This window comes from Gavia stellata, chromosome 28 (assembly GCF_030936135.1).
Source record: "Gavia stellata isolate bGavSte3 chromosome 28, bGavSte3.hap2, whole genome shotgun sequence".
Lineage (NCBI taxonomy): Eukaryota > Metazoa > Chordata > Aves > Gaviiformes > Gaviidae > Gavia > Gavia stellata.
Window position 1 is genome coordinate 397,509 of NC_082621.1, and position 20,146 is coordinate 417,654.

The window sequence follows — 20,146 nt, forward strand, 5'->3', positions numbered from 1 at the left end:
CTAGACAGCCTTCTTGTCCTGCATGGCCAGGAGCTGGGAGACGCAGTAGGGGATGAGGCCGACAGTGGCCAGAGGCACAGCCGCGCTCTTGCAGAAGGAGAGGACGTAGAAGAGCAGCTGCATGTGGGAGGGCGGCTTGAAGGCATCGAAGAGGTGTAGAATGAGGAGGGAGGCAGCGACGCAGCCCAGGCGGAAGGGCAGCTGCCGGCCCTGCTTCCCCCGGCAGCTCTCCAGGTACATGTGGGAGTTGAGGGCCAGCCCCAGCCCAAAGAGGATGCCCAGGTTACGGAGGAGGCTGGCGAAGGGGGTGGTGTCAATGTGGACCCACTCGGGGCGTTCACACCACCTCCGCGCCCTCTCCAGCGTCCAGAGTAGGTCCACGCCGAGTACCCGCAGCAGCAGGTAGAAGCCCATGGCAAAGCTGAAGAGGAAGAAGGTGACACCCAGGTACCGCCGGAGGCTGGCGTGGTAGATGCAGCGGACATGCTGGAAGGTCTTGGCCACAGCCATCCCTGGCAGTAACGAAGCAGGAGAGGAGGCGGTGCCGATCAGTGAGCAGTTGCCTGCCTTGGGGCAGTGTAGCCAAGCAGACCCTGCAGCCCTGAGCGCTCTGGCAGGGGACATGTGCCGGGGGCTACCCATGTACTCCCACATGGTACTGACTGCCCTGACGGCCACTGCTGCACCTCGTTGCTCACAGATGACCAATTCTGCTCCCTCACGCAGTGATAACCCTTTCACACCTCAAGCCTGCCCTGCCTGTGCCTTTGGGCCACGTTCACTGTCCCTCAGAGCCCAGGAGTGGCTGGCAGTGCCCTGCCCGCCTGACTGGGACTCATGCCTCAAATGGGATAGGGACAAAGGCACATCCTGGAGGGCATCCTGACCGTGATGATGAGGGCAGTAACTGTAGAGCCATGGATGCAGCTTTGCGTCATGATCCCGCATGCATCCATCAGGCCGTGCACCCTTCCTGGCCAGTGTTGCAGGTGCTGCAGTCCAGTACTGCGGTGCCACGGGGAAGGGGACAGGGGGGTCCAATGCACTCACCTGAGATGACTCCTGCAATGACCTGATGGGGGAAGTGGGCGGCAATGAAGACTCGGGACAGGCAGACGCAGACCTGAACTGCCCAGAACCCCATCCAAAGCACCGTCCACAGCACCCTGCGAGGGGCAGGCAGCCACATCGGTGCCAGGGCCAGCTCACACTGCCCGGGGCGCCGCCGTCATATACCCTGAGCAGTGCCTGGCTGCCCGCTGAGCCCATCCTCATGCATACACCACCTGGGGTGCTACAGCCTGGCTGTCTGCCCACAGCCTTCTGCCTTGATGGGCTCAGCTGCTTGCCCATCAGCACCTCTGCCCAGCACAGGTCATTTTGGCACACAGCTTACCAGTATTTGAACGTCCTCAACTGCTTCTTCCCCATGGCAGTGGAGAGGAAGGCCGTCACCATGACATAGTACACGCCTGCTGCACCCATAGCATGGCCGGAGGGGCTCCCTGGGCGAGAAGAGAGCCCCAGGTCAGACCCCCATTTCAGAGCAGGCTGTGCCTTTGTGCCTGGGGGGCCCCAGGGGTTGTGGCACTGGGTGGCACGGCACCCAGCACCTGTCCCCCAGCAGCTATGGTGCCACCTTTGTGGCAGGTGCCCAGCTCCGTCCCACAGGCAAGGCTGGACCAGGGGACAGCACAGCAGGGGCAGTGTGGGAGCATGGCTCTGGCTCCACTGCCCATCTGCCGGGCAAGACTGGGCAGAGGGCACTGACCATCCCCAATGGCTCGCGCTGAGTGTGCTGGGGATGCCTGCAGCCCTTCTCCGGCTCCCATGAAAATCCGCGGGCAAAGTACAGGCAGAGCTGCTCCAGAACTGGGCAAGCTCCATCCCCATGGAGTGGCTTCCCAGATTTGGGCTGGAGGGCAGAGCATGGCCCCAGCATGGACCAAGGCTGTGGCTGAGCACAGGCAGGGGTTTGTGCTGCACCGCCACGTCTGCGCCGAGGGTCAAGGTCTGCTCCGCACAGGAGCTGCCCTGCCTCCACCTGCTGCAGGCACGGCTGGCGTTCCGAGGAGCATGGTGGGGGCCAACGCGGTGGCTCAGCAATATCGTCCCTCTTTCAAAAGCTAGCTAGGGGTGTGTGCCGCTGGCAAGCTACCAGCCATGGCCCCAGCCATGCCAGCACTCCCCCTCCCCGGAGGAACCGAGACCTGGAGTGGGGAGCTGCATGTGCAGGTCCCCCTGGGCAAGCGCCTGCTGCCCCTTCCGGGGCTGGGGGACCCTACCAGGGCCGGTCTCGCAGGTAAGCGGGAACTGCTGGATCTGTGGGGCGGAGGTGTTGCTGTAATAGTCCGTCTCGTGGACCCACCAGTACGGTCTCTCCCCAAAGAGGATCCTGAAAAGAAAGAAGAACCAGGGCTGTAGGGGTCCTGGGCACCAGAGCAGGTGGGCACGGCTGTGGTTTCAGCTCTGGCCTGGGAGCTGGAAGAGATGAAGGACCATTGAGTGGTCCAGGGCGTCCCAACAGACGCAGCATCCAGCTGGTTGCTTGGTCCCAACAGCCGACTGCCTGTCCGCGTCCCCATCCCTGGCCCCTGAAGGGGAAGAGCAAGAACTTCCTGGGAGCAACTCAACGCGCTGAGAAAGAGGAGTGGTGTCTGTTCCTTCTAAGTCTTCTTCAGGCCAAGAGAAACTGTCTGGTGGCATCAGAGGCAGAGGCCACCCGTCCCTGTCAAATGTGCAGGCAGTGTGGGCATCCCGGGGGATTTGAGCTACGGGGCAGGCACAGAGCTGAGGCGGGCAGCACAACCCCCTGACCACACTGCTGGGTCCTGCTGCAAGGACGTGGGGCACAGCCTGTGCACATGGGTGCATGCAGCCCCAAAACCTTGGGACACTGAAACTCAGCTGCGGGGATGGCACTGCGCTGGTCCACCACCTCTGCGGACGCTGGTACCACAGCCCACTGCCAACGGGGACGGCACCCACAGCTACCAGCTTACACTGAACCCTGCCGGGATGTGATGCCAGGGTGGATCAGTTCCATGGTACAATTGACGATGCCAACAAGGCCATCCCGTGCCTGGAGTGGTGGCTGGGTCCCTTGAGTGCACCCCGTCATGGCTCCCTTTGCATCAGTGATGCCAGCATTACCAACCATGGAAAGGAAGGGGATATCAGTTTCCTGGCTTACCCATGGGAAACACCCACCTAAAAGATCAGGGGAGCACCAAGCCCTGATCCCGCATATCAGAGCCATGCCAGACCACCCCCACAGTCTCCCCGTGGTGAGGGGCTCTGTGCAGCCCCTGTGCAGAACTGCAGCCCCGGCTGACAGCAAAGGGGTCTGTTTGCAGGAGGCTCTATCACTCTGCTTGGCTTCTAGGAAGGGGGGAGAGCCATTGCTGCACAGCTCAGGAAGGAGCAACCATTACCACTGCCAAGCTGGGGGCTGAACTCTGGTCTTTGTTTTACACCAGTGTCAAGGCTGAGAGTGTACATCTGGCCCGCATTAGTCCAGCTGTGCCAACATGCCCAGAGGGAGCCGTGGCACAGGGCCACTCACCACTTGAAGACGAGGTTGAGCCAGTCACCGATCACGGCCACCCAGATGAGTCTGATGCCCACCGACTCGCTGAAGTGGAACCAGATAGGGAAGAGGATGAAGAAAGCGTTCCTGAGGTCAGCGGCGAAGGAGATGAAGAGGAACCACTCCTGGGAGCCCTGGAAGTGCTCCTGCAGCCAGCGCGTTGCCTGGATGCCTGTGTCGTGCAGGAGGTTCATGCTGGCCTCCATCCTCCTCTGCAGCCGCTGCCCCTCGGCACGGCTCAGGCTGTCCTGCGCTCCACCGTGCCGCCGGGGTTTTATACTCTGCGGGCTCTTGTTTGCCACGGGCAGGTCGCTTGTCCCAGCACTGATCTTTGGACCCAAAACCACTTTTGCCAAAGGTGCATCACCGGGGGGTTGTTACAAACATGTTTGGAACAAACTTACGTAAAAGGGAAGAACAGGCTTTGAGGGTGCATGGAGCCGCGTGGAGCATGGGGTGCTCCGGCACCAGCACCTTAACCCTTCCCCGCACCGTCCGCTCCCCACAGCGCGCAGGCGGTTGCCCCACTTGGGGGGTTCCTGCAGCCCCTGCTCCTCCTGCTACCCAATACAACAGTTCAGCTGCTCCTACTGAACCCCAGCGTTTGCTCTGTTATCAGGGAGGAGATTCAAGCACCTGCGCTCTGTGTGAACAGCACTGCAGAGCCGCTGCGGCCCCAAGCTGTGACATTTCTCCCATCCCTCTGCCATCACCCCAGGCACCACCGGCGCATCGCAGGGATGCCCAGGACCATGGGCTGGGTCATGTGCGGCATGGGGGGCAGGCTGCCCACCACCCCCACATCAGCTGAAACCTCCAGCTGATGAAAAAACACCTTGCTGCCATGGCGTTCCCCAGGCTGATCTAACCAGGACTCTGCATAATAGCAAACTTTCCACGCTGTTTCTGGAGCTCCCCGCAGCCTCAGCCAGTGAGGCTTGGGAGCTCCTGGCTGCCATCGATGTTTTTCTGATCTCTGGTGTGGGGTTAAAGGACCTTTGCAAATGAGGTCCCCTGGGAGGGAAGGCATTCCTCCCAGCACAGCTCCCCTGGATTAACCCCCTCCTGTACAAAACTGCCTCGTCAGACCTCAGCTGTGGGGACCGAGCCGAAAACACCACTCGTCCCACCGGTGCCTTTCCCCACCCTGGCCACACTGCGCTGCCACTGGCAGCAATGCTGGCACCACAGCTTTATCATGCTGTTCCTCTCCGGGAGGTAACGGTGAATGAGTAACATGGAGAGCTATTTCCAGTAGCCTCAGGACACAGGGTCAGCCTGGCAGGAGAAACCTCCTTCCTCAGCTCTGGCTGGCCATCATGGCTGCTGGCGCATGGACATGCAGCCCTGCGGCAGCGGCGCAGTTTGCCCAGCCAGAGTCCGCCACAGCAAAACAGGCAGCTGCCCCTGCGTGGGGGAACAGGCAACGAGGCATTAATGATTAGCAGTCAGTGAAAATGCATCACTTATCTCCCTCCTCGAGAAAGTTCAGGTCAAGATCCTTGAACCTACCCATGTGCTGTTTGCCATGGTGCAGAGCAGGCAGAAGTCAGGTGTCCAGTGCAGGGTCCTGCCCACAAACAGCAGGCTCAGTGCAGCGGGGGCCGCGGGCAGCATCCTGCCCCCTTGCCTGAATGTAGCCCGGGGAGCCACAGGGTCTAAAAGGCGAAAACACAGCAAACCTTCCTCTGTGGAATACAGGCATGGACTGCTCTTGGAGCTGCCAGGCTGAAGAAGAGGGATTGTATTTGCAAATGCCTGTGCTCTGAAGGCAGTTGGATGATTAGAGATCTGCCTCGATCTGCCTCGCTTTTAACAGTGCAAGGCTGGGGCTGCCAGGGCAGATCTGCAGTTATAGACCAGCAACGTGCATGCTCTGTGGACAGCCTGTCCTTGGCCCTGAGGAGCTGCCAGTCAGGCAGTGGCAGCCGGTATTCCTCCTGGTATCCTCGCTTTACACTGGGGCTGATGCTCCCGGGCAAAGGGAAACTTGGGCACAGGCAAAGCCTGACCATGCGCTCAGCATCCTTGGTCCAGGCTGGCCTGATCCAACTCCATGCCTGGGGGTGGAGCGCAGCCGGAACAGCCCCGTCCTGCTGGGGAGCGGGGCCAGGGGAGCCCCAGGGCGGCTGGGGCTGCACATAGGGGAGGCAGCACCAGAGGGGTTCATGCCAGTCCTGCAGAGCAGCAATTTCCCAGCTGCCATCAGTGAATGGGAAATGCACGTGAAGGAGAGGAAGCAGTACAAATGCTCCAGGATCAGCCCTGGCTGTAGGCACATCCCTGCCCAGGCTGCTCCTCCCTGTCCCTCCTAGCCCGGCCTCACTGCACCGAGGGGAGACGGACTCAGGCGTCCCAGCCCCTGGACCAAGCTCCCAACCTACAAAAAAAACCCCAAACCAACAAAGCAGAAGTTTGTACAGAAATGAAATTACTCTTGCAAAACAAATTCCCCAAGAGCTCATTCCAGGGTTCTCAACCAAGAGTGGCTTTGGCCAGGATGAAGGAATGCAACAGACTTGGCTTCCACGTCAAAAATATTTTGAAACAGTCAGCAATAAATTCTCCCTGAGAGACTTCACAGCAGAAAATGGGGGCAAAAGGTGTTGGGGGATGGGGACTAGCATGCTCCAGTCCCCTTGGAAAAAGTCACTGCAGGAAAACTGGGGCCGCAGTGGGGAGAGACTTGGAAATGGGACAGGAGCAGCCACCTCCTCCCTCCCAGTACAGTGGGGGCCAGCACGGCGCAGGAGTGAGCACAAAGCACTGCCGATGGAGCTGTGCTGCTGATAGAGCTGTGCTGCTGGCAGAGTGGTGTGGGCCAGCGTCCCCCTGCGCGGCAGCCAGGCTGCACGTGCTGCAGGGCAGGTCTGTACTGGAGCTGCTGGGGTCCACACGGCAGAGGTTTCCCAGCACCGGCTCCGTGTTCTGCGCTTTGGGTAAATTCCTGGCCCTGCAGTCGCTGCACAGAGCTGGGGCAGCTGACCTCCTGGGCAGCGTGGGGTTTTGCATCCTGGCCAGTTTGGCCACCAGCTCTGGGAGCACCATGTCAGGCTCCAGCTCGTCCCCTGCACCTGGCAGTGGCACTGGCAGCACTGCTGGCCAGGGACGTGCATTGCAAACTGGTGGGGTGGCTTTCCCAGGGGAGGAACGAGGCCTGGCTAGGGGTGCTTTATTTCTGCACTGAGGTCTGCGCGCAATGACCCCAGGATCAGCTGGCAGCCTAGGAGCTGTGCGCCTGCAGTGGCAGCCGCTGGCTCCGGGACACGGTGTCCCTGTGATTCCCAGGCACCGGATACAGCTACAGGAGGCACACTGCACGCAGGTGCTGTAACGTAATGTGCCGCATGTGGTGCCAATGTTTCAACCAGAAGGTTCCCAGCCTGCTGCAAGGTCTGGAGCTGGGCAGCAGGCAGTGAGCCGGGTCGCTGCCAGCACAGGAGCGCGTCTGGTCTCGCCTGCGTCAGCACAGGGGCAGAGTCCAGGCAGCACTTGCAAACATGTGAGCACACAGCGGCAGGCAGGGTTCGGGCCAGCTGTGACCTTCCCCTCGCAGGGAGCGTTCCTCCCGAGCCCCAGGAGATGCCTCTGGGGCATGGCCCCCGCTGTCACCCTAGGGCACCCAGGGACCACTGCAGCCTCGCCCTGAGCCATGCCCCCGAGCTGCCCACTCCTGCCCAACATCCCTTCCCTGCGCTGCAGTGAGCTGAGCTGGCTCCCGGGGGGACATGCCGTTGCTGTTAGGGCTTCTCGGGCCCATTGCAGCATGGCCCTGGGCAGATCCAGCTCCCACGGCAAGGGCTCAGAGGGGATGGATGCCCACTACGCTCCCAGGGAGACGTTGGCCAGCACTTGGCATCTGCAGCCAAGTGCTAGGGCTGGGTGCAGGCTGTGTGATCCCACAGCCCAGGGCTGTGCCCGCAACCAGGGGTGCGGAACCAAGGGTCCCTGCGCCGGTGGGGCCTAAGCACACCAGGCAGCAGCCAAGGCCAGAACAGAGTAATGTGGCTCGGTATAGCTGTTACACATTAACTCCCTTGTTTGTCCCACATTTCCCAGCAGGAGCCTCCTGCCAGCACCTGCAGTCCAAGAGCACGGCCAGTGCACGCTTATGCAGTCCTGCCGGGCATTGTGCCGGCCCCACGGCCCTTGGACCCCTGCAAGCGCCACAGAGCTGAGCCAGGACAATCTCTTACAGGGCACCAGCACCCACAGCGTCAGCAGTGCCAGGGCTCTGGCCACCAGCCACAGGAGCTGCAGCAGCACCCATGAGCTACGCAACAGTTTGGTCAGAGAAAGCACCCGAGTGCCTGTTTATTGGGGAAGGGTGGACACAGGGCAGCTCAGCCCAGGGAGTGCCTGTTCCGCGGTCCTGCAGCGCGCTCCTCCCGCGGGCTCCCAGTGCAGCCCAGTGCACCATTCTTATCCCCAGAGCTCAGCGTCACCTGGGCCTCAGCAGCCCTGGAGCTGCAGCGGCTGCGGGGCTGTGGTGGACATTTTGGGCACCCTGGAGCTGCTGGCTCCCCACAGCCCAACACCCCCAGGCTGTGGCCAGGCCACAGCAGCTGCCACACCACCCGCTCCCACCACCCTGGGCAAAACCTTGGGGTGGACCATGGCTCCAAGGGGAGATGCAGCTTTGTGCAGTGCCCAGCCCTGGCCGGCACCATTGCTCTGTGTGCACCGACCTACCTTGGGGAGGCGGCAGGAGCCCCAATCCCAGAGGAGAAGAGTGGTTGTGGGCACCTCACAGCTCTCTGGGTGGCCTCCTGGGTGCAGTCTCCAAAAATCACTCCTAGGGGCTGTTTTTGAGAGGCTTTGAGTCCGCCTTTGGCAGTGTTGCGGTGCCAAAATGAGAGCTGAGCTCCTCCGAAAACCTGACCCTGAGAACGCGACATCCCAGGGATGGGGAGGGCAGGTCCTGGTGCAGCGGCAGAGCCAGCCCGTGCCCGCTGCCGGAGCCCCTCCAAGGACGCACCTGACAGCCGGACACAGACCGCCTGCACTGGTGGGGATGGGGGCAGTAGTGGCCCCAGCCCTGTCAGAGCCCGCCAGGCGGTGGGGCCAGGCTGAGGTTGAGGAAGCCCCCATAGTGGAAGGGGGACAGGTGGGGGGCGCAGGCAGTGGCGGGGGGCAGGCAGGCAAGGGGGTTGACCCCACATGCTCCGGCATCCTGCTCACCACTGAAGTAGACACCATCAGGTGAGTCCACTGAGGGGTCCTCGTTGAAGTAGTTGTAGGGCCTCAGGAAAAAGCCGACGCCATTCCCCACAGTCACCGTGTTGGGGACGTCTTCGGCATGAGGGACATGCAGAAATCCCACGGAGATCCAGGCAACCAGGTCCTGGGGAGGAGGGGAGGCGGGTGCCCTGCCAGGCTGAGCGGGACCCTTCCAGCCCGGCAGCCCAGTTCGGCCACGGGACAGGTAAAGCCTTTGGCCAGGGCAGGAGCCAGGGCGGCGCCCATGGTGCTCAGCTACCCTCTGCCCCGGGGACCCCAGCTCACCTCGTTGATGATGGTCTCGTTGTCAATGAAGTCGGCAAAGGCGACAGTGGGCGTCCAGGGGTCATTCTGGTTGTAGATGCTGGTGCTGGTGGGCTCCTCCTCCTTCCGCCGGGTGACAGCCAGCTGGTACCTGCCAGCATGGGGAGCAGAGGGGCTTGTCCCTGCTGGCGCAGGGCAGGGCAACTGCAGCATTGCAGGGCGACTGCGGCACCACTGCCTGGGGATGTACTGGCAAACTGGGGCTGGATGCATCCTTGGCGTGTGCCAGGGACACGGTCTGCCCTGGGTCGGGGGGGAAGGGCTGGCATGGACCAGCGTGGTAGCAACAGGCAGCAGCTCCGGCACCTTCGGGCTCGCAGGGGATCGCTCGCTGCCTGCAGCTGCTCCAGCACAGCCGGGAAACACAAACGCGTCCAGGTGCAGATGCTGCTGCTCGCTGCCCAACACACTCACTTCAGCCACAGCCCTTTTTAACTCCTACAACCTCCCCCAGAACAAGAGCTGCTAAATTTCACCCTGGCAGTGAGCCAGTTCTGTGTTTATCCCAAGCATTTTCCAAAAGACATTCTGTCCTCACATGAAGATGTCAAGACCTGGGGATGCCAGTGCTTCCCTTGGGAGTTTGTCCTACAGCCTGGTTTCCTTCACAGGGAAAAACACATGGGATTGCTCTAAATTAATCTTATCTGGGGTCAGATTCCTGCCTGTGAACTACTATGAACAGATGTCATTGAGCAACTTTTCAAGGGATTTTCAGAGCCAAAAAATATGCATGTTCGCTCTTTAACCCTTCCCTGCGGCCCGGCACAGGCTTGCTGGGAGGCAGCAACCCCCCCCCCACCTCTGCCAGGAGGCAGGAGCCGCCGGGGACTCGGTGGCAGGGTGGGAGGAGAGGGGCTGGGGCTCACGCACGTCCCAGCCCCAGCACCCACCTGCCCCAGCTGATGGACCTCTCCATGGGGCTGCTGGCGGGCAGGTGCTCCCCGGCAAAGCTGGCGATCTGGATCCGGTAGCTGCGTGGATGCCCCCACTTGTTGGGCTTGGGGCTGGCAAAGGAGAGGTAGCGGGGCATGGGGGCGTTGAGCGGGAACGCCGCCTCATCCTCCCTCTCCAGCCTCTCCCTGCGGAGGTACAGCCGCTCGATGGTGTTCTGCATGCTCCAGGGATCCTTCACGAGCTCATACCCCATGTCCTGAGTCTCCAGAGAGTTCAGCTGCCCTGTGAAGCAGAAGGGAAAACCCTCTTGAGCTCGGTGTCCCAGGCAGACCTGCAGCCCACAGCGAACCACGGCCACACACAAAGGTGCCCAGACCTACCGTCGACATCCAAGTCCACCTTGTAGTGGATGTGGTGGAGGTGCATCGTCCCCAGCGTGTAGGGCCCAACCCTGTTGCCGTAGTTGGTACCTCGGCCATGGAGGAAGGAGGAGCTGATGTAGCCAGTGGCATGCACTCGGGCCTCCACGGCACCACTGCCATGGAACATGAAGTCCCAGATGTAGTCGTAGTTGATGAGAGTGGAGATGGCACGGATGACCAGTGTGTTTTTCCGCAGCCCGCCGTAGTACAAGGACTGAGAGTCGGAGAAGTGGCGCCGCAGAGGGAGGGCTGCGTCATGCTCAAAAATGCAGAGCGAGTTTTGGTTGGTTTTGGGGGTCTCTGACTCCGCCAGGTAGTGCCGGTCCACGTAGGTTGCTGTGTAGGGGCAGTCAAGGCCCCGGACAAGCTCGTAGGCAAACCTGCCAATGCCAAAGCTCCCATCAAGGTAGCGGGTCAACATGCCTCCGGGGCAGTTGGAGCCATATAGGGCTAAGGCTTCTTGGAGACTCAGCTCATAGACAATCCTCTCCCCACGGTACCTGATGTCAAAGAGGCGTGGGCCGGAGTTGGGGTTCATGCCAAAGGCAATGCTCCAGCCCTGGAAGGTGACCCGGTTGTCCCTGACCCTGTAGCGGGGACCCTGGGGCTCGTACTGCAGTGGTCCCAGGGAGCTGGGCAGGCGCCGGGGTCTTATTGAGCCCAGCACGGTTTCAGCCTGGGGCTTCTCAATCCTGACGACCTCCAGCAAGTTGGCCACAAACGCATTCTCCAGCTGCTCCGTGCTGGAAAAGTACCAGCCGTTGTAGAAGACTTGGCGTAGCTGCCAGCGGGAGACGTGGAGGTCTCTGTGCTCCACCAGTACCTCCAGCCCCACTGGCGAGAGGTAGTAGCCGGTGCCAGCCACGCCATGGAAGAGAACAAACCAGGTCTCGCGGTCGCCGGATTTGAAGCCCCGTGGGGCTGTCGTGAGGATGGCCAGGTCAGTCCCGTTGGACTCACAGCATGCAGTGAGGAAGCGTGGTGCCTTTCTCAGCTCCCGCTGGATGAGGGCATTGATATCCATATACTCCTTGCCAGTAACAGGTCTGCGGTAGTATGGCACCTTCCCCCCATACTTCTGCACTGTGACGTCCCGGTGATACACCGGCGTTGGCAGCGGACCCACCACATACTCCGTGACGTTGGGGTCTGGCTGGTTCCCAAAGTACAGCACAGCCAGCGCCTCCCGGGGGGGGCGAGGCCCCCCACCATCCAGGAACCGCAGCACCTCTGCCTTGGCGGGGACCTGCACGTCGATGGAGGCGATGCAGTTGTCAGAGGGCTTTGCACGCGAGGCATCAACCAGCTGCACCCCAAGGTTTCCCTGCAGGTACCGCACCACTTGCACCATCTCTTCAGGCGTCAGATCGGCAAAGACCAGGCTCTGGCCGTCATCGGTGTCCTCCTGCTCAGGGGGCTGGTGCTGGCAGGTGCTGGGGGCCCCTCCTCTGGTCAGCAACACACAGACTAAAGCAAATATCGTGGCTAAAGCCAGAATGAGGAGGATGAGCACAGTTTTCATGTTCATGTCTGCTAAGGCACTGAAAACTCCCGCAGTCAGGCAGAGCTGGTTTCCAGCTGCAGAATCCTCCCAATGACCTGCTGACAGAAGGGGCTGGGTTTGGTTGCGTTTGTTTTTTCCCTCGTTTTCTTGACAGGGAACAGCACGGAGGAGCTCACAGGGAGGATACAGGGGTATGTTCTCAGACATGCCCAGGATTTGCTGGGAACCATAAAAGGCAACTTTGCTATACTTCCCCCAGTGGGTCATAATTTTAAGTAAACTTAATGCTTCTGCATTTGTCCTTCCCCTCTTGTCCCACATGCTACACTGCAGACCTTGGAGAGGATAGATCAAGTCACTTGGGGAAATAAATGCATCTCCCTGCACCTCCTTCTCTTAACCCTGCAGATGCAAACAGCCAGGCAGGCAGCAGAGACCACAAGGATGACACACTGTGCAGAGCACTGCTGAGCACAGGACCATGACCCCATCCTGCCACAGCCCTGCCATTACCAGCCACACTTCTACAGCCAGTGCAGAGACACTGCAGCATGGCAGGCTGCAGCTGACGACCCCACACATGGAAAGAAACCGGTCCTGCAGGCTGGAGGGAGGGGACAGTGGCTTGTCAGCCCATCAAAGGTGCCTCCTGGTCCTGGGCTACATCCTGGCATAGATGGGGCTGCGAGGAGGGGGATGAGGGCTCCAAAGTCCACTGAGCATCCTGGCAAACGGGCAGCGGCACTGGCCATGCTGCACCGCCAACAGCTGCGCAGCTTCCACGCCCTGGCTCAAGCCTGGAGGAGGGCTCTCATGTGAACCTGGCCAGCATCGGGCTGCGAGGGGCTGAGCTGGCCCACGAGCTGCCCGCGTGGCTGAGGTTCAGCTGGTTTATGCAGAAGCGCCCATGGGGACAGTGCTGGCGCAGGGACAGCAAGACCCCTCCCTGCAATAGTCCTCTTCATTCACCTGCACGCAGCAGCAAGTGCCCAAGATCTGCAGCCCAAGCAGGTCCTGGCTCTGTCCCTGTCCTCATCCTGAGCACCCACAGAGCTCGGTGCCCGTGCCTGACTTGGTCCTCCCCCCAGAGCCCCGGGACTCCCCAGCTGTCCCTCCTGCCCTCCGGCTGGACCGTCCCTGTGCCTGGATGGGTGCCCACAGCCTCGCTGCTGGGCTGGTTTGTAGATGCAGGAAACGGCGGAGACCCAGCATCATGCCCCCAACAGATGCTGCTGTAAGTGGTAAGAACAAGACACTCAAGAGAGCACTGGACCAGAATAATTTTCATTTTTTTTAACCTGAGATAGGCACTACACAGAGCTTGCTTCTACAGCAGAGGAACAGTATTTTCTCCTCACTTTCCTCCTGCAACAGACTCAAATTCAGCAATTAACAGAGATAATGTAGACTCCCATCTGGTATAATGCCAGGAAGACTATGCTTTCCTTTTAAAGAGCACTATTTTAAAAGCAATGATAAAAAGTGAAGTCATTGCACAACTGGAAATTGAGACAACTTCACTAAAAAACTGAAAATCTGAGACAGAACAGTCAATCTGGTGCCTCTGACTGTGTCTCCTAACACCGTCCTGTAGCGTTAAAGCCTGCTCATATTTTGGAAACCATCATAGGTGAATGGGGGGAAGTTTGGCAAACAGGAGGCAGTTTTGGGCAGGCATGCAATAGGGTTGATTTCACACGCCGTGAAGTCCTGCTCGCTGGTGAAGAACACACCATCATGCGAGTATATGGAGGGGTCCAGGTCATAGTAGTTGTAGGGTCTCAGGAGAAAGCCGACTGAGTTTCCCACTGTCACAGTGTTGGGAATATCCTCAGAGTGTGGGATGTGAAGGAAACCAGCGGTTATCCAGGCAACCAGGTCCTAGGCAGGGAAGAGTCACAAGACCGCTGTTATTTCAGAAGCCTGCAGCAGCAGCGATGGAAATCTGTGCAGGGGCCATGGAAAGTTACAGGAGACGAGGAGGGAACCTCCACGGGCACCAGCCTGGCCATGTTCCCACATGCTGAGCTCCCCCCCTCCTGGTAAAGATCCCTTCCCTTCCCCAAAGACCTGCCTGCAGCCATGGCCGCAGAGGTGCACCCAGCAGAAGGGCCCTTGCCCTGACCCCCATGGCCAAGCCCTGGCCTCGCAGAGATTTTCCTGATGTTTTGCCAGTGTTTCTCCATAGGGAGAAACAAACTCCTGCTCTGCACTCTAATTATGCGCTCTGACCAAAGCACCAAGCAGATACACAGAAAAGGGGATGGTCAAACCCACTTTCCTCATTCCCTGGGGCTGCTGCTCTCCCAGCTGAGCCCACTGTCCTGCGGGCAATGCCGGGGTTGCTCGGCCCCTGGGGCAGCTCTGGGGCTCCCGCTCAGCCTGGGGCTGGGTATTACAGCTCCAGCCCAGGGGACTCCGGCCCACCTCGTTGGTGATGGTCTCATTGTTGATGAAGTCGGCAAAGGCGACGGTGGGCGTCCATGGGTCGTTCTGGTTGTAGATGCTGGTGCTGGTGGGCTCCTCCTCCTTCCGCCTGGTGACGGCCAGCTGGTACCTAAGGACAAGAAAAGAGATGGGAGCAGACCCCTGGGGCAGGGCAGAGCTAAAAGCCAGCTCCCCAGAAAGTCTGCAGAGCACAAGCCTGCCCCTACGGAGTAACCCCAGCCCAGAAGAGCATCTGCCCTGTGCCTCCCCATCAAGGAACATCCATGCGATGCCTCCCCAGCTGGTGAGGCTGGGGGCATCTCTGAGAACCTGCCATTCTGGTCAGAGCAGCCTGACCTTGCCCAGCTGATGGCCCTCTCCATGGAGCTGGCTTCAGGGACATGTTCCCCCGCAAAACTCGTGATCTGGATCCTGTAACCACGCTGGTGGCCCCACTTGTTTTTGCTGTTGGCTGCAAAGTAGATATATCTGGGCATCTTTGACTGGAGCCGGAAGGCAGCCTGGTCCTCTGTGTCCAGGACTTTCTTGGTGAGTCGTGGCCGCTCTATCTGCCGCTCCAGGCTCCAGGGAGCCCGCGTCATCTCAAATGCCATGTCGTGGGCCACCAGGGAGTTTTTCACCCCTGCAAAGCAAAAGCAAAGTCACTGAGGAGCATCACCGCAGTCTTCTGTTCCCCACAGATGTCACTGCAGCCAGAGCTCGCTCTCCCCATCCTCCCTTTCTGCACCTGAGGCTCTGAGCACTGGGTCCGGCCTGTGAGAGCAGTTACTGCTCTGCAGCTCCACAGCAGCATGACTGGACGTTGTGCACGTTTATCTATGGCTGTACAACTGCATGTTTGTCTGACCCAGGCAACACAACGCTGTGGCAGACATCACCATCCCTGGCGACTCTTGCCCTCTACAAGGGAGAAGAGAGCCTCGTCCTAGTGCAGAAGAACAGGTTTGCTTCCCAGTGCAAGCACAGCCTAATTAACTCAAGTGCCTGATGGCCCAGGCACTGTGCGCTCATCAGCATGTGTCCTGGGAGCTGGAAAGCACTAGGAAGGGCCCAGGCTCTGAGCACATTTGCACATCACAGAACTGGAGCAGTGCTGTGCAGTTCAGGTCTTTCCACAAAGAAGAGTCATGAGCCAGAGGCTCAGAGCAACAGGAGGGGCACAAGAGGAAATAAATCCAGGGACAAGATGGCAAAGAGCTGGCTGGAGTGCTCGAGGGCCAACACCAGCACGGCTCTGGCAGAGGAGCCAGTGCTCAAGACCTGCTGCCCATCCCAGCCGGAGCGCATGGTCTAATGCCCTCCCGTGCTCCGCTCCCCTTGGCCCCACGCAACTTTCCAGCTTGCATAAAGACCATTTCAGAGCTGAACCTCTGGCCATCCTGAAAAGTTTGAGCAGCGCCTTGGGCCTGAGCTCCGGGGCTGCAGTCGAGGTCAGCACCAGAGCCCCATGGAAGAGGATCCACAGCCAGCAACCAGCCCATTCACATTTTCTTCCCTTTTCCGATGTGAACAATACTTTAAATCCACACCTCCCCTTCCAGTGATAGCAGCGACACTCCGATTTCATCCACCTTTTCCCTGTTCTTGCAGTTTTGCAATCCCCCATTTTTACCTAAGTACTCAAAACTCATCCTAAAACCACGTGGAACAGTCTTTAAATTTGTGTTTCCCAATTAAAATGAAATTGGGCGTAAATGGTAGGGGAAGACCTAGAAAACTGCAGCTGACACTCCCATTGCTGCTGCGAGCAAAGGATCCCTTGTACCCCTGGCAAAATGCAGTACAGCCCTAAGCTCAGAGCTGGCCACCAGCCCAGCATCTGCCTGCTGTGCCCACAGCCCTATGGAGAGGGCAGCTGCCTGTCCCACTCGCACACGAACAGCAGGAACAACTTGAAAAAGCTGTAAGAAGTGGGAATGTGAGCTGGAAACCACATCCCACCAAAACAGTTTGATCGACTCCGATTATCATTTGGGGCTCAGGACAGGGACAGGGCACAGAGGGAAAAATCCCAAATTCTGCAGAGCCCTGGAGGTGTCAAGGCCAATGGGGTAGGGCTCGGTCTGTCTGCCCAGGCAGGAGGGGAAGGACCCCTTCCCATTAGGGGCAGGGGCTGGGTGCACAGTGGTCCTGGCGTTATGCAGCCCAGGAAGCCGCAGCTCTGCACAGCACTTAGGGGTAACTGCATGGGACAGAGGGGCAACCTCTCCCTGCATGACAACAGCTTTTCAGTGCTCTAAAAACAGAAGGCAGACAGCTCTGTGTCAGCACACCATCTTAACCCACACACAGGGAGAAAAAACTGTATAAGGACCAAAAGTCTAAAAGTACTCAAGGACAGCACAAAGGAGACAAGACCCAGACCTACCTCCCACGTCCAAATCCACTTTATAGTTGATGGAATGGGTGCGTATCGTACCCAGCGTGTGCTTCCAAACCCTATTGCCGTATCTCAGACCATCCCCGTGGAGAAAGGATGAGCTCGCATACCCCGTGGCCTGGACCTTGCCTTCAATGGCCCCGCTCTGATAGAAGATGAAGTCCCACACATAGTTGTGGTTGCCCACAGTTGCAATGGACCGAATCACCAGAGCAGAGTTGACCAGTCCCCCGTAGTAGAGCGACTGCAAGTTGGAGTAGTGGCGCCTCAGAGGAGAGCCCAGGTTCTGCTCAAAAATGCAGAGGGAAGCCTTTTTCTTCCTGGGGCTCAGGGACTCAGACAGAGAGTGTGTGTCGACATAGGTGGCTGAGTACGGGCAGTCAACCCCTCGCACCAAGGGGGAGGTGTAGCGCCCAATGCCAAAGCTCCCATCCATGTACCTCGTGGACATCCCTCCAGGGCAGTTGGAGCCATATACTGACAACGCCTCTTGGACACTGATTTCATAGGCAACCCTCTCCCCCTTGTGTCGGATGTCAAACAGGCGCAGGCCCCTGTTCACGCTCATCCCAAAGGCAAAGCTCCAGGCCTGGAAGAGGACGTGGTTGTTCCTGATGCTGTAGCGGGGACCCTGGGGCTCATACTGCAGAGGGAACAGCGCAGCCGAAGGTGCTCGGGGCTTCATGGACGAGAAGTCCCCATCCCGCGGTGCTTTCCCCACCTTCTCCACGCTGATGCGACCCTGCACGTAGGCACTCTCCAGCTGAACCATGTCCCTGTAGTACTGCCCGTTGTAGAAGACCCTGCTCACTGACCACCGGGAGATGTCCAGGCTGCTGTGGTCCACCAGCACCTCCAGCCCCACCGGGTGCACAAAGAACCCGCTCACGTTCTGAAACATGATGAACCAGGACTTACGGTCTCCAGACTGGAACCCGTGAGGGGCTGTGGTCTGAAACGCCACGTTGGTGCCGTCGTACTCAAACACTTCTTTCAGGAAGGTCGGGGCTGCAGCAAATGCCACTGTCTCTAAGAATGCTCCCACCTGCTCATACTCACTGCCCAGCATTGGTCTGCGGTGGTACGGCACCTTCCCCCCATACTTCTGCACTGTGACGTCCCGGTGATACACCGGCGTTGGCAGCGGACCCACCACATACTCCGTGACGTTGGGGTCTGGCTGGTTCCCAAAGTACAGCACAGCCAGCGCCTCCCGGGGGGGGCGAGGCCCCCCACCATCCAGGAACCGCAGCACCTCTGCCTTGGCGGGGACCTGCACGTCGATGGAGGCGATGCAGTTGTCAGAGGGCTTTGCACGCGAGGCATCAACCAGCTGCACCCCAAGGTTTCCCTGCAGGTACCGCACCACTTGCACCATCTCTTCAGGTGTCAGATCGGCAAAGACCAGGCTCTGGCTCGTGGACCCCGTCTTCTCCACAATGCGGGGCTGGGATCCACAGCTGGGTGATTGCCTCCCCCTGCTCAACAGCACGCAGGACAGAATGAAGATTATCACCGCCGCCCCGACCAGGAGACCGTAGGGAAGTTTGGGGTTCATCTCTCCGAGTGCAGATACAGCGTGTGGGGTTTGGCTGCAGCATCCAGAATACGTCCCTCACCTGCAGACCAGGCTCTTAATTCATTTGCTGACTGTGGGCGTAAAGGCGTCACTTGTGAGGTGGGGAGGGAGCCTGGAGCTTGCATGGGACTCAGAGCAGATCACAGGTCCCAGCCAGTTCAGCCTGTTTCCTCCCCACCCCAGACACACCGAGGAAGCCAGCTGGGGAGCCGGTGCCTGACTCACATCCCAAGCTACTGATGGGTTTCTCCACTGTAGGGTGACACCACGAAGATCCCCGGCCTCAGTCTGCCCAAGGGGCCTTTGCTTCTCCCAGCATCTCCCAGGACACCCCATCCCGTCTTATGTGGGAGCGCAGCAATGCCGTGGGGGCAGGCTCAGCCAGCCCTGCTCCTTTCACACCCCAGTGCCCCAGGACCAGCCCTGCTCCCCTGAAGGGCTCGTCTAGGCTGGCACTCCAGGAGAGCCCAAGACCTGCTGGCTCCCCAGAACCTCCATGTGTCTGTTCTCCCTGTCGCCATTCTCTGTCGCCTCCAAGTCCCGCCCAACCCTGAGGGAAAGGACCTGGCAGCTCCAGCCCAGCCCCAGCTGTGGGCAGACTGGCTGAGATGGGAGGAAGCTCCCTAGCGAGAACAGGCAGCGCTCGCCAAACCCCTGGCAGCAACTGCAAGCGACAAGCAGTACCTGGAGCAGCTGCACCAGGAAGAACAGGACACCAGGACAACTAACAGGACACAGCTGTCCCCATTCAGCCATCCCAACCCCAGTGCAGAGGACACGATCTGTGGACAAGAGCTGTCATGGACAGAAACAGTTACTGTCAGGAAACCATTCAGTACTCCTGACCGCATGACAGACCTTCCCTGGCCAGGAGAGCAGCGAGCAGCCCTTCGGAGGCAGCGAGCAGGGGGCCAGGGCCACCCACCCGTGGTGTGAGGCAGCTGCTCCTGCATGGCCACCAGCTTCTGCAAGGCTGGCTCCACTGCGCCCAGCCCCTCCTGAGGCAGCAGCGATAAATCACCGACAGCTGAGGATGGCGTTCCACAGATCGTGGTCCACTTCATGCCCTTCTGGTGGGGACACTTTGAGGCACAGGCAGGAGGGGCTGGCCAGGGGCTGAAACCACTACAGCGCTGGATCAATTTACCACTCTTGCGATCATGTTAATTTAGGAACTTATGTTTTCATTCCCACTTCCAGCCAGGGTATAATTGCACTTTTTCCCTGCAGGTCCCACACCAGCCTCAGATCAGGATCCAAGAAACCTGTGTGGGAGATGACCCATTTTTGCTGTGCTGCAGTTTTGCTTTCCCTGCGCTCAGAATGTGGGGATTCTGCAGGGTGCCTCTCAAGCACCCTGCATGGCCTCAAGCCCTGCTGCTCAGGACAGGGCTCCCCTCCCTCGCTAAGGAGAACAAGTCTGGGATTTTACACAACTCTTCTCAAGAGCATTTTGCAGCAGCCAGGGCTCAGGGGCTGTAAACAGAGCAGGGAACTGAGGGGCACACCAGTCACGGAAAAGGACCTTGCCACCATGCAGGAACTGTATTTTAGCATGTTTTTGAGCCTTGCTTACAGGAAGGGAACCAGTATCAGCCCCGTTTTCGACTGTAATGGCAGCAGCAGGACCTTTCAAGGCCACACAAACCACTGCATCGCAGGCAGGTCCAAGAGAGGACACGTGCCAGGACTGAACACTTGCATTGAAGTCAGCTGCAGCTTCACATACATAGTTCTCCAATTACTCCCTGCAGTCCAGGAGACAGCACAGGTTACTGGAGCT

At 59.4% G+C, this 20,146-nt stretch overlaps 3 protein-coding genes across 3 annotated transcripts; all 3 read right to left on the reverse strand.

Annotated features, from left to right (window-relative positions):
* G6PC1 (glucose-6-phosphatase catalytic subunit 1) lies at positions 1 to 3,795 on the reverse strand. The gene is made up of 5 exons (XM_009813895.2): positions 3,566 to 3,795; positions 2,286 to 2,395; positions 1,397 to 1,505; positions 1,051 to 1,166; positions 1 to 512 (listed from the first exon to the last, which is right to left on the reverse strand). Exons 1-5 carry the CDS (start codon positions 3,793 to 3,795, stop codon positions 1 to 3), a joined length of 1,077 nt encoding a protein of 358 aa, XP_009812197.2.
* Positions 3,796 to 8,630: 4,835 nt separating this feature from the next.
* LOC104260156 (membrane primary amine oxidase-like) lies at positions 8,631 to 11,980 on the reverse strand. Its single transcript, XM_059830505.1, has 4 exons — positions 10,411 to 11,980; positions 10,027 to 10,312; positions 9,095 to 9,224; positions 8,631 to 8,933 (listed from the first exon to the last, which is right to left on the reverse strand). Exons 1-4 carry the CDS (start codon positions 11,978 to 11,980, stop codon positions 8,631 to 8,633), a joined length of 2,289 nt encoding a protein of 762 aa, XP_059686488.1.
* Positions 11,981 to 13,552: 1,572 nt separating this feature from the next.
* Positions 13,553 to 18,342, reverse strand: LOC104263655 (membrane primary amine oxidase-like). The gene is made up of 4 exons (XM_059830144.1): positions 16,773 to 18,342; positions 14,741 to 15,026; positions 14,384 to 14,513; positions 13,553 to 13,837 (listed from the first exon to the last, which is right to left on the reverse strand). The coding sequence occupies exons 1-4, from the start codon at positions 18,340 to 18,342 to the stop codon at positions 13,553 to 13,555; spliced, it is 2,271 nt and encodes a 756-aa protein (XP_059686127.1).
* Positions 18,343 to 20,146: the final 1,804 nt, after the last annotated feature.